The sequence below is a fragment of the Acanthochromis polyacanthus genome, chromosome 15 (genome assembly GCF_021347895.1).
Source record: "Acanthochromis polyacanthus isolate Apoly-LR-REF ecotype Palm Island chromosome 15, KAUST_Apoly_ChrSc, whole genome shotgun sequence".
NCBI classification, from domain to species: domain Eukaryota; kingdom Metazoa; phylum Chordata; class Actinopteri; family Pomacentridae; genus Acanthochromis; species Acanthochromis polyacanthus.
In genome coordinates, this window is record NC_067127.1 from 13872188 (window position 1) to 13885123 (window position 12936).

At 40.5% G+C, this 12936-nt stretch overlaps 1 protein-coding gene across 1 annotated transcript in view; it reads right to left on the bottom strand.

The window, feature by feature from the left end:
- Nucleotides 1–11599: 11599 nt before the first annotated feature.
- wdr27 (WD repeat domain 27) overlaps nucleotides 11600–12936 on the bottom strand; it is a 47745-nt gene continuing 46408 nt past the window's right edge. Inside the window, exon 18 of the mRNA XM_051960116.1 lies at nucleotides 11600–12449. Coding sequence (XP_051816076.1) covers nucleotides 12336–12449 — 114 coding nt within the window. The 3' untranslated portion in view covers nucleotides 11600–12335. The remainder of the gene's footprint in view (nucleotides 12450–12936) is intronic.

Genomic DNA, 12936 nt, shown 5'->3' on the forward strand with positions numbered 1-12936 from the left:
AAAGAACATAAAAAAGCGAAGATGTGCTCCTCAAGAGGTCTTAAAATAGCAATTACCACAGTCAAAATATTATATTGCTTCCTTTGCCAAACCCAAGTCAGTCACATTTCACTGTCACTGACTTCATTTGTTTTTGTCTCTTGCCTCAATTTAAACACTTGGTCGCTGTAGCTTATTTTCTCTGTGCAAACTTTAGACAGACTGTATCTTCCTACTTGATCTGGTGACAAAGTTTATGCTTTATAGCTGATGTATGGAGCCACATCACAGCAACCACCAATCAAAAACCTTGGGCTGCACAAGGCTGAAAACTGAGAAAAGTCTTGTGCAGAAATAGATCTTTGCTAGCAAAACAAGCTATAGCGGTTGCTCTCTGGTCGTTAGTTAACCCTTTGAAACCTCATTTCTGTGCATCAGAGCTACATATTTAGAAAAATCCCGTGAAAATAGTCCCTTCCTACCTGAAAATTGGCTAGATGTAACTCTCCACTGCTGTTTCCACTGGAATGTGAAGACCTATTAAGCCACCTTGTTTTTTTTTGTTTCGCTCCAAACTCACTGCAGCTCCAGCACACCAGCTCACCTACAACGCTGTCAAACTACTTTACATTACACAATGGCAAGTTGTAACACTGTAGTAATTCAGTCATACACGATCAAACCTTAAACTGATTGTGACGAAGACTAATGACACAGAAAGCTCCACCCATAAGTTGACAGGATTGGTTCCTTTGGTTTGTGACATATGAAACCCTAGAAGTCTGAATCTGTGTTTTTGTGACGGTCATTAGTATGCTGTAGTTTCACGACAGAACTGCTCAGTCCTTGATTAATGGATGATTTTTTTCCTAGAATAGAAAAAACGCCATATGGATATAGCAACAATGTAAAAACACACAAAAAGTCAGTTTTATATATTTCTAGACAAAAAACTGAATTTACTGGCTTGTGTGATGCCTTTTCAAACACTTGATTCTTACTTGTTGTTGCATTACATATAAAACAAAAAGCACTCAGAGAGCGCAGTACTCTCCCAAGACTGCCCAGTCGTATCATTTCCAACGGCTGAAATCTTTAAAGAATTTTAGGCAGAAATCACGGCATCGTAGAATGTGGGCATTTAATATAGATGTACCCACAAACAAAATGACCTTGCACTGACCACAAGCGTGTGTTATACATGCGTACGTTATGTAGGGATACTGAATCGCATGACCTAAATATGTAGCGGGCAGTGGGAATTGATGGGACTTGGAAACACCCCTATAATTTAATCAGTTGTTCCTTGTATGATTTCCAACAGGTAATTCCACAAAGGTTGATTTGCAGTAGGATCGCAATCATGTGATCGTCAGCAGGCAGCTGATGTAGTGTTCTCTTGTACGTAGTCATAGTTACAGTGACGCCGTGCTGCTCTCTGGGAATGATACAGAAATCTTTAACAAATCCGTGGATCCAGACTATAAGCCACATCACTGCCAAAATCTAATCAGTTGGTCCTTGTGCCGTTCCTGACCTTCCCTGAAAATTTTATCCAAATCTGTTAGTCCGTTTTTGAGTAATGTTGCTAACAGACAGACAAGCAAGCAGACAGACAAATGTACGCTGATCGTCAAATAACTTGGCAGCTCCTTGGCGGAGTAATGACACTATGACAACATTCATCTCACTCAACCTCCTAATATATCCCCAAAAAGTTCTGCCTAAAAATCTAGAAGTCCCGATCTGATTTCCAACAGGGTATACAAAGCATTTCCTCTCATGCTGAGATGGACTGTTACAGGTAGTGATTTACACCATTTGACTCACTTGACAGGGTGCTCTTTTTAATGAACAGAGCCCCATGAATTGTTCTCATAGGTTTTGTGAGGCAATTGAGAAGTCAACGGGGGAGCAAGGAAACTGTGGAAAACATTCAAGCCGATCTGTACACACCATTAATCATTAAATTGCAACACTGCAAGACTTCTAGTTGGACTTTTGGCCTTGAAGGAAATTCTAACTGTGCACTTGACAAGCTAACGATGTCCACTAGTCCTCCTGTACTTTCAACAAACTGAGAAATTAGAAAAAGGGCTTTTGCTTTCATCAAGGATTTTATAGTGATCTGCTGGATGATCAGCATCAGCAAAGCATGCGGTATAATAATAAATGAAGAGGCTACAGAGAACTGTTTCTAGGACACCACATGTTTGCTTTCAAAGCAGCTAATTCCAGTTTTCAGATAAAAATGGTTCACATACCTTGGCTTAGCCCAGGCATTACATCAAAGTGAAATAGCCAATGTTTGACTTGTTCTCCTCTCAAAGATTTATATGTGACCTCTGTGGGTGGGATCTGTTGATACACGATTTGTAAATTCAACACAACAGAATATTTCCTGGGTGATTTTATGCCTGGGATCATAACAGAATTAGGGCAAGTTTTCAAGTTGTTGTTGCAAAGAGTAGAAAATCAGATAATTCTTCTCAAAATGTACGCCTGCCAGCTCCTTTGTTTGTGCGCTCAGCCAATAACCTCAGCGGAAGGATGAACAGAGGGAATCTTGTTTACTTCCTTTGCTGCCTGCAGGACAGTCGGGGGATGGCAGGCGGTGAGGACCCCGTTAATTGCCTGCTGGCTGCACATGTTTGCTGAGGGTCAAACACTGCCAGCTTTTATGCAGCGTTGCCTGTCATCGTGATGTAATCAGGCCTCATTCGAGTCAGTGGGCTAAGACGCATTCCCAGATGTGTATTTGAACACGCTGGACCCGAACGCAAGTCACATGTCCCTAAATTGCGAGTCAGGAATAACAAGGTTGGGGTCGAGCTCTGAAGTTCAAACAAATATGAGATACAGTATAAAATGGAAGGAAGTGCGAGTAATAGCAGTGTTTCCCTACATTTACTCATACTTACCTTCATTTGGGTTAATGGGCTGGTGATTACATAACAACAATCCCCATTATGCTTCCAACCTCTTTTCTCACAATTGCATTTTCATTTCTGAGATGCAATCATTTGCTAATGACTTCCAGATTCCCATTTTCCTCTTGGTGCTGCGCAGAGCTATGGCAGACCAGTAAGATATATTGAGCAAATTTATAAGTGCTTAAGAACTGGGTTCATTTTACCGAAAACGTGTGCAAGTATGACTAAGAAATCTAGAGGGAACAACAACGCAAGAGCCCAGAATTGAAAGATTGATGTGTATGGACAGTAAACACAAGCACCATAAAGAGTGTTTTGTGTGTGTGAGAGAGAGAGAGAACAAAGTGAGAGTGAGATCTCTTCAGTGTAGAGGAGGAGGAGGAGGAGCTCTGGCCTTGGGTCCCTGGGCACAGAAGGTGCTGCAGCAGAACTGAAGCTCCGCAGCCTTTACAGACTCATCCTGCATTGTTGTGGCTCATGGAGGTGAACTAAGCAGCTTTATGTTAAGAATTCTGTGAAAGTACAACATGTATTCAGTGATGGAAATTAATGACATACATTTACCTAAACACAATTTTGAGATATTTGTGCTTCACTACAGTATTTCCATTTTTGATACTGTATATGCGTCATGTCATACAGATTTCAAATGTATGATTACATATTGTACATTTTTTATACTAGAATCACTGGACAATTAAAATTTAAAGTTACTTTAGATTCCAACACATTCAAAAACAACAGTTAAAATAATCTTCACCTCAGCTAACACCATTAAAATGCTGCATACACAGGATGCATCAGTAACTATAATCTAATAATACAGTGCTGTATATGTAAAGCAGATAAGAGTTAATCTAAGTGTATAATCGGTACACTTCACTACATTTTGCTTTGTGCTTTAACTTAAAATTGCCAATGAATCAAATAACTATTGATGATGTACAAATGATCCCTAGTAGAAATGGGACAACTGAGAGTTAATACTCCAATCTGCAAGTACAGTCAGTGCTACAAAGTATTCTAGTGTCTTTTAGCTTGTTGTTTTCATTGTTACATTTTGATACTTTAACAAGTTTCATTGCACTTTTCAATCTTTTTTCCAGCTGTAGCAGGAAGAAGTTCTAAAAAAGTTTGGATAAAAGAAAAGACAAAGTTTGCAACGGACTGGTGAACATAATAAAGCGTTTTTCAACAAAAGATTCCCATATTTCCTAAAGAGGTTGGTGGAGACCAAAGAAGAGATACAATACGACTGATTAGAAGAACGGCAACACAGAACAGAGATTCCCAAAAACTTGGAAATATCGCTCTTTGTCCATTGGCAATGTTTGCAGATGACTACATTTCATTATTTGAATAATGTGTCAATGGTGTTTTTCAAGTTGCTGTACTGCCACCTAGTGGAAAGAAAGTCTAATAATGTAATGGAGATTTAAGTAAAACATCAAAGCACTTCTTACACTGTTACACAGCACAGTTGTTTAAAAAGTTTGGAAGCATTTTAAATCTTCTTCCCCAAAAACACTACACATCCTGAACTATTTTATGCCCAGAAAACAATGCATATTTTATGTCTCATTTGTGATGTGCATTCCTGCTTTCAAGTTAAAATTTGTAAAAATTTCCATTACTTTTATCTTCATCACTAAGTTCAGTTATTATTATGTTTGTCTTTTTACAGGTTTTACTAATGACAGGATCAGTGCATTGAATATTATCAGACTTATCCTTTAAAAGAAGAAATCCCTACAAAATGAAGGAATAACTTATGTTGGTTTAACAGCAAAAATGGATAATACTTTGCTGGTTGGCACAGATATAAAAAGAAGCACCTGAGCTGAGAAGAGAATGTACTGCATGATGGATTTTTGAAACAATAGCATAATCACTGAAAACACACCGAGGATAGGTGCAGTTAGCAGGAATGTTATGTTCCACATGAGAATTTCCTGCTGATTATTGACTCCAGGTTTTGTAGCTGGCATGTTGCGCCTGTCTCTACACCGAAACTTTTAAGCATTCAGTGTAAATTAGTGTGATGCAGCCATGGTTTCCTGCAATTGCCTATGTGTTCAGTTTTGCAAATTAGATTTTGAGACATTTTCCTTGCTGCTGAACTGGAGTTCATCTGAGGGTATGAAAGCCTGGCATGACATGTAATGGAGAAATGCGACGTACAGGGTTATTTCCCAAGTTGAAGTTAGACAGACAGGTGATAGCCATGGGTAGTTGGCAACCACACAACCTGAAAACAAGGTTCAAGTGCAACATGACACATGATATATTTGAGTTTTATATCATTCACCTCATGTGATTTCAAGCGCTGCCAGCACTCTAATCTTGAACAGTTATTTTAATCACATCATTCTCTTCAAAGCTTGTTTGTTCATTTTATGGAAAAATTAAAAGATTACAAAACAATGCTAAGTTTTGTGTAACAACAGTGATATCAAAAATCGAAAACAGAAAGATTAACAAGCCGCATGAATACCAATCACATTAATACACTGAAGGGGAGCTCAAACACATGTGCTGTTAATTCCCCGGCTTAGTTTAACATGATTAAAGTGGAAAACATAAAATTGCCTCTTTGAGGAACTAAATTCAGCCATAAAAAGAAAGGAATTTGCTAATGGTGGAGGTTGATGTTAGAAAGCTATCTTTGTTCAGTGAAAGGTCGGAGTTTAGGTTGCCGGGGTGAGTTAGTGAATCAGAGAAATGTGCAGAGACTTGATGGTTTACACTCATATGCCAAACTATCATCTTCTCTCACCCCTGTGCCTTGGCTTAATGGAGCTGACATAGTGTTAACCGTATGAAGACCTTGAGGAAAGACTGCACTTGATGAACCTTTAGGGCTAAAAAGCAGTCTTTGCGCAATCTTTTCTGCAGCAAAAAATCTCATCATACAACATTTGAAAGGACTCATTTAGTCACAAAATTTAAAGTTCAGAAGAAGTCAGTGCTATTTATCATCTCATTGTGCAATGTTCTGCTGGCAAACTTTGGGTTCTGGCATTCATGTGGATATTACATTAAACCTGTATCACCCACCTGAACTCTGTTGCACATCAAGCACAACAGCGGTAACAACACTCCCTCAACTTCAGTGTCCTCCTCCAGAAAGACAAAGCACCCTGCCACATGGCAAGAACTGCTCAGCAACAGTTCAAGAAACATTACAAAGAGCCAAAGGCATTGACTCGCTTTCCAAACTTCCTAGATCCCAATCTGATTGAGCATCTGTGGGATGCACTGGATCGAATCATATCCATGGAGGTTCCACGCTGCAACCCACAGGAACCGAAGATTCTGCCGCCAACTTCCCAGTGCCAAACACAGGTCTGGTGTCTGTACCCTGACAGGTCAGAGCTGTTTTGGCGGGAAACCCACACAATAACAAATTGGGGCTTTTAATGTGGTGGCTGATCGGTGTGTGACTTTGATGGGCATTTGTTGAAAGAACTAGGTCAGGCATCACTGGAGCAAATGTAGCGTTCATATTATTTTTCAATTTGTGAAGATCGAAGTTTTTATTCAAAGAAATGCTATCTGAACAGATTTTAGAAGCTCAGCGGTGTTCCTTTGTGGCCGCAGTTTCGTTCAGTGATCTGGCACCTTGTGTTTCGTGCTCCTGTTTTCCCCATTTTTCCCGCTAACTCCACAAGGGTCTTGTGTTGATTTATCGGAGTGTTAAGCGCTCGAATGTTTATGCCTTGTACCCTGGATGACACCATCTGCTACTAATCTGTATTTCCGTCGTCGTCTGCACACAGCAGCCTAGAACTGCTCAGGACAGAGTCAAGCACAGAGACACTAATTTCCCTGTCTCTTCCTGTGTGGCTCCATCTGGATATTTCACCAGCATTTACTAGTAATTCTCCAGCTTATCATTCACCTTCATTCTTTACATTGTATTCTCCAGTCACTTAACACTGGGACATGTGGTGCACCAATCAAAGTATATTCCTCTGTGTAATTCATAGACCACTTAAGGAGAACCACAGGGCGGCTAACATTTGTGCATTTTCTTTAAAAATATTAACTGATATTGATAGAGGAAAATGTAGGTAATCCACTCTGTGGTTCCTTTATCTACCTGTTAATTGATATAGACAGATGTACAGTTCTTTTAAAGGTTTCTTTTAGGTCAAACACAGTGCTGTTTTTCTTGTGTGTTGCTGAAGTTTGACTTTCTGCATTGAGTTCTGTGCTTGGCTCTAGTGGCTATTGCAGCTGATGGTAAATGCTCAGACAATTTTAAAGCAAACTAGTGGTGCTTCTGTTGGAACTACAAAAGCATCAGTAGTGCAAAAAATGTCCCCACATGCAGTATTCTATCAGCTAGATGCACTTTAAGTGCTGATTACATCATGTGCTGTACCTATTCTCAATAAGTACAGCACATGAGTAGATTTTTCTACATTTTACCAAAATGTTTGCAGCACGTCTGACCAGGTGACCTTTTGCCTTTTAAGATGGTCATTACTTCAGCTAGGTGATCAAAAATATCATACATTTCCATAACTCAGCTGAGTGATAGGATACTATATGTCTCCTATCACTAGATCATAGTTGGTCGACCTTTAGGACTCCTGTGGAGTACATGAGGGATCAGAAAGAAGGCGCCATCCAAGAGCTGACTTTACTGTTCCACCTTAACAGCTGACAACATCTCTTCTGCTTCACTATTCTGTTGTGTGATTTAGCATCATGGAGCACAACTAAGTTATTGAGGATGACAGGAGAAAACAAAAAAGCTTCCCACGCTAGTCTTTGGGACTGTTGGGACATTTTGAAGTATCCCAGATACCGTCTCTGCTGACTTCAATTGCAATACACAAAATGGGATAAGACAAGCAATGGCTGCACCTATTTTATTACAGATGTCCCACTCTTTATTTACAGCAGGCTATGACAAAGCTAATATAACAGTCTGATCCAGCCATGAGTGCAGCATTTTGAAGTTCTCACCAAGCAGATTGCCTTGAAGCTGAATTATTTTTATTATGTAGCAATCACTAATAAAACCTAGCAAAGCGCACATGCCAGAGAATATCTTTACTGTTCACTAGATTGGCTTGAAACTATTTGTAGTGCATTGTATGTTATTCAGCTGGGATAGGCTTCAGAATCCCCATGTCCCTACAGAGGATTAAGCAGTGTATAGATAATGGATGGATGGACGCTATTCAGTGCAGCTTTGCTTAAGACTCCAATGAGTCACAAATGTATGACAACAGTTTTTGACATGTGCACAAATACTCCCCTCCCTTCACTTTGAGTGCATGAAAACAAAGGAGCAGAGATCTTCAGAAGTCTTCGGGGGATCATTAAACTGCACGTGGCTCATGATGTATATCATGAGGAAAAGTGAAGGCCCTGCATTCAGAGCTCAGGCCTCGTCAGAGACCAGAGAGCCAGTGGAGAACCAAACCACTTTACAGGCGATGGCGCAGGCCGTGCAAAAACAACTGTCTATTTGAGTGGTAGATGATGCTGTGATGCAAAATGAATGTCTTGATTTTGTCTCCTGAGCTGTACTTTCCCTCAGTGTGACACTCTGCTCTGTTCAGGGCTGTCATACATCCAGTGCTCCAGTTCTTTGAAAAGTTGAAAGTCTTCTCTCTGTCAAATTGAATGACAAACCGTTGCAAATTGAATGACAAACTGTTGCAAGACATCAAACTTTGGACCACAATGCATTATGGCATATGGGTGTGGCTGTCCTTGAAATCCTTTCATGAACTTTTATTTTCAAGTATAAACACGCCATTCTTTACTGGTGAGATCAATGCAGGGAGTGCACCCAAAATGACCTCACACAGACAAGGAATGTGTGCGTACAGTAATTTATTGCTTTGGTTTGAGAACCTGTGCTCACTCAGTAGCGTGTAGCAGGTTAATTCATTCAAAAGACGATAACTCCTAACACACACACACACACACACACACAGCAGTGCACAAATGGAGAAAGAACATGCAGACATAAATTTACTCCAAAGACAATTTATTATGTTTTGCTCCAGTTGAAACTATCTGCTGCTTGCAGGAACACTAAAGCTCATCATGACAGGGTTGAGTCAGCCCTGCCAGTACATACCTATCTTCGTGGCATAAAAACACGCACAAGTACATGCAAAATGTGGAGCATGACAAAACAGCAGGTACCACCCCATTAATCCAAAGCAGCCTCAGTCCTGTTTTCCTTAAAGAATAACTTCAGTTTTTGATAGGAAATCTGGCAGCTGATATTGTGCAACTTCAAAGTTATATTTCATGGCCTACTTGTGGCTGGTCGAGCACAGAGAACAATCTTCACAGGCAGTCCGCCTTGGTATCAATTAAAGCTCGCAGTCCAAAGAGACGGAGTAAATCAAATGCAGGATATTGGACAGGAGACAAAGGAGAGATGAGTGGTCCTCTGAAAACTCACGTCTGTCTGAGGGAGTTAAAAGCAAGCAGCCTATCAGTGGATTTATCATTCTAACATCAACATCAGCGTCACATAATGTGACGCTTGAAATTTCGCTCCACTCCAGATAGGCAGAGTTCTCCTCCTGCCATGTCGGCACTGATAATGGCAGCATAGTAGGAGATAGTATGAGTTTCTCTAGAGGAAAAAAAAGCAAGGAGTGTGACCTGACTTCTAAAGAAAATAAAATGCCAGTGAACCTTTACCAGAAAATATAGGTATCAACTTTGTTATATAACCTGAGACAGGGAAAAATAAACACACATTTTGAACCCAAGACCGCTGTATACACTGATCAGCTACAACATTAAAAGCACCTGTGGAGTGGGCTATTGTGTGGGTTCCCTTTGTGCACTTAAAACAGTCTTGATCCTTCAAGGTATTGGCACATGAGCTCTTGGAGTGTCCAGTGGTCTGGCAATGGGATCTCGCTGGCAGATCCTTTGGGTTGTGTAGGTGGTGGAGTATGGACACTGTGGGTCTGGCTTGTTGTGACACATCCTTTGGACGATTGAATTGAAAAATAGGGAATTTGGAGGATGTTTCAATGCTTTGGGCTCTTTGTGCTGCTCGCTGTTCCTGCACAGCTTTTGTGGTATGTTGTACTAGTGTGCAGTTGGGGTATGCTTCATCTGCAACAATATTTAGGTTGGTGGTGCGTGTCGCATTCATATAAATGCCACCTTCTATCAGTGGCGGTTCTAGCCTTATTGACTCCCTAGGCAAGTCAGTCTGTCGGGCCCAGTCACCGGTAAACACGCACCCCTCTCGCCTTTCCTGTTGACGGGGGTGGGGTGGGGTGGGGTGGGGGGTGGGGGGTGGGGGGACAGACTGGAATATATACACTATCGGGCCGTCTTCGCCCCCCGCGCCACCTGTCGCCGGAGGGTGGCGGACGGTCTCGTCGGTCAGAGAGCAGAGGGCGCACCTCTGAATCTTGACCTCAAGAGGGCGCCATTTGTTATGTAACGTAACACCATCAGAGTGTCAATGGATACTTACTCAGCTGCCTGCTTATGAAGGGAATTGTATTTAATGATTCCCGCCCCCCTTCATCATGCCGCCCCCTTGAGTTTGCCTAGGCGGCCGCCGAGTTAGCTTGTGCAAAAAACCGCCACTGCCTTCTATGGCTTCAATGTTATGGACTTCACCTGTTAGTGGTGTTATTGTTGTGGCTAATGTAGGCACTCTACAGAAGCTATTTTATTATTACAAATAACACTGTTGACATGATTGCAAAAGAAAAAAAGTATTTAATATTCATATTTGCCCTATCTTGTGAGAGCAATCCTGAAAACAAAAACTAACCTTAAAGCTCCAAAAGAAATGGTTCTAAATCTGTCTAATGAAGACACAAGACAAAGGAACTCTTTGCACATCTATTTCATTGCGTGGCTTCTGGAGGGTTGGATGCTGACTGTATTTAGATACTGTATGGTAGAGGGGTTTGAGTAAATTTATTACAAAGACCATTTATTATTGATGTTTACAGTTGCTCTTCGCTATGTTTCATGTCATCTGCTTTATTCATGCACTTATGTAACCTGTCCAAGTTTTACTGAGAATTAGTGGCCCTTTTGGGTTTTAAGCATTCATGTCCAAGGATTTTAGCCATTCTGTGTAACGAGTTTTGGGGATATATTTATGATTTTTGCATTATGTATGTAGTTAAAGTTGTCAAGTGATGTTTTGTAATTCTTGCCCTCCTAGAGTACATGGATTATGTTTATTGATTAGAGAGTTGCAGCTATTCCCTATTTATGATGGCTTCTCTTTGTACGAAGCCATTTGCATGATGAAGTCCAGCATCAAAATGTTGTGAATAAATGCATTTTGTAAGTTAGTCTGTGTGTGGGAGTGGTTTTAGAACTTTTGGAAATGAAGACAAAAAAAATTGGGCAGATAAATTATTCTAATCAGAATTAGCCCAAAGAAAACCATAAAGTATATGGATTATTATAATGAATGCATTTGAAAACTGGTTTACACTAATTTAACTGTAATCTTGCAGCAAATGAGAGTGTAATTTAATTTTAGTTTTTAATTATAGGCCACTGCAAATGAAGTCAGAGAATTGGATTTCTGGCATGAGACAGAACTGAACTCTTTCTCTATGGAAGGGTATCATGGGCATATAACTTACACAGCAATCAGAAAAACCCTTAATGGAGATCATTACTAATAACAACAATAACAAAAAAATCAGAAATGTAATCACGATGCAACAATTTAATTATACACACCGACAATGCCGTTTTTTATTTAAAATTGTAAATTCGTGAGATTGTGTTCTGTTATATCACATATCAGTGCAGCTGACATATTGTTGCGACTGATGTAGCAAAGAGTAAATGTACAGCTCAAACAATGTGGTCGGGTGTGTCACTTTGAACAGTAGGAGCATCTGTGTGTCTGGCAATCGAAGAGGTTGCACCCAGTTGATGTCATAGCTCTACGTGCTGTTCTGCTAAGTAGTGGCCACAGTCAGTGATGTATAAGTACATCTGTTCCACATACCGAACAAACTAATTGTGATGCCTGACTATCCAGAGAGCGTCACAGCTGGAAATAAGGGCTAATACGGTTGTTTCTGGCAAAGTTGGCGGCAATTATCTGTAACTAAGTAAATACTGAATCACTCTAATGAGGTTAAATTAATCTAGTGAGAGACAGTCATACAAAACACTGATGTTCCTTTGTCTCAGGCAGAAAAAAAATTGTATATACAGAGAATTCAACAAAGATGAGTGACCTGAAATGGGAAGTCTCTTTTGCAATTTGAAGTGCAGCTGTAGAAAAAAAAATCTGTTTATGATCTTTGTTAGACCAACAGCAAAAAAAGAAAGAAAGAAATTCTTAGGTTCTCCTTTCCCAGTGAAATCTCAGCAAGTGGGTTGGAAATGTCTTAATGAAAGCAGAATGGTGTTTGCAGGAGCCAACTGTTGTTATGCAGTCATGTTGGGGACACTGTGCCCAGCAGAACTAGTGTCATGAGACAAATGAGATCCACTGCTGGACTGAAACAGTCTGAGCTTCCCATCCAGGGTTCCAGTCAGCAGCTAAGAGACAGACAAAAAGAATGACATCATGTTCAGTTTTTACTCCTGTGGAAGATCTTTCTCAGGAACTGTGTCACACATCATTCTCTTTTTTACTCCTCTCTTTTTAGCGGACCAAGTTGCATAAGAGCACACCTGCTTTTCTAAAGAAGACGAACACCGCTGAGGTCCATACTGTGTTTCCCATTGAGATTCTTCATTTTCCATACCTGCCATTTGTCACAAAAACATGAAGCGGCCCGGTCTTAACTCTGTTATATAACTTTGTTTTATCAGACGTGGGGATCGAGGTTCCTGCCAGTGCTAGTCATGGTGAGTCAGCTGTTTACTCATTAATAAGGCACCCACACATCAATAAACTAACATCAATCCGCAGCCAACAAACACACACCACACTGCACTCAAACCAACATGTGGATCCTGCGCACAGCCAAGCACAGATGACAATCAGTTCTTGAGTGTATTTCTTAGTGGGAAGTGTGCATTA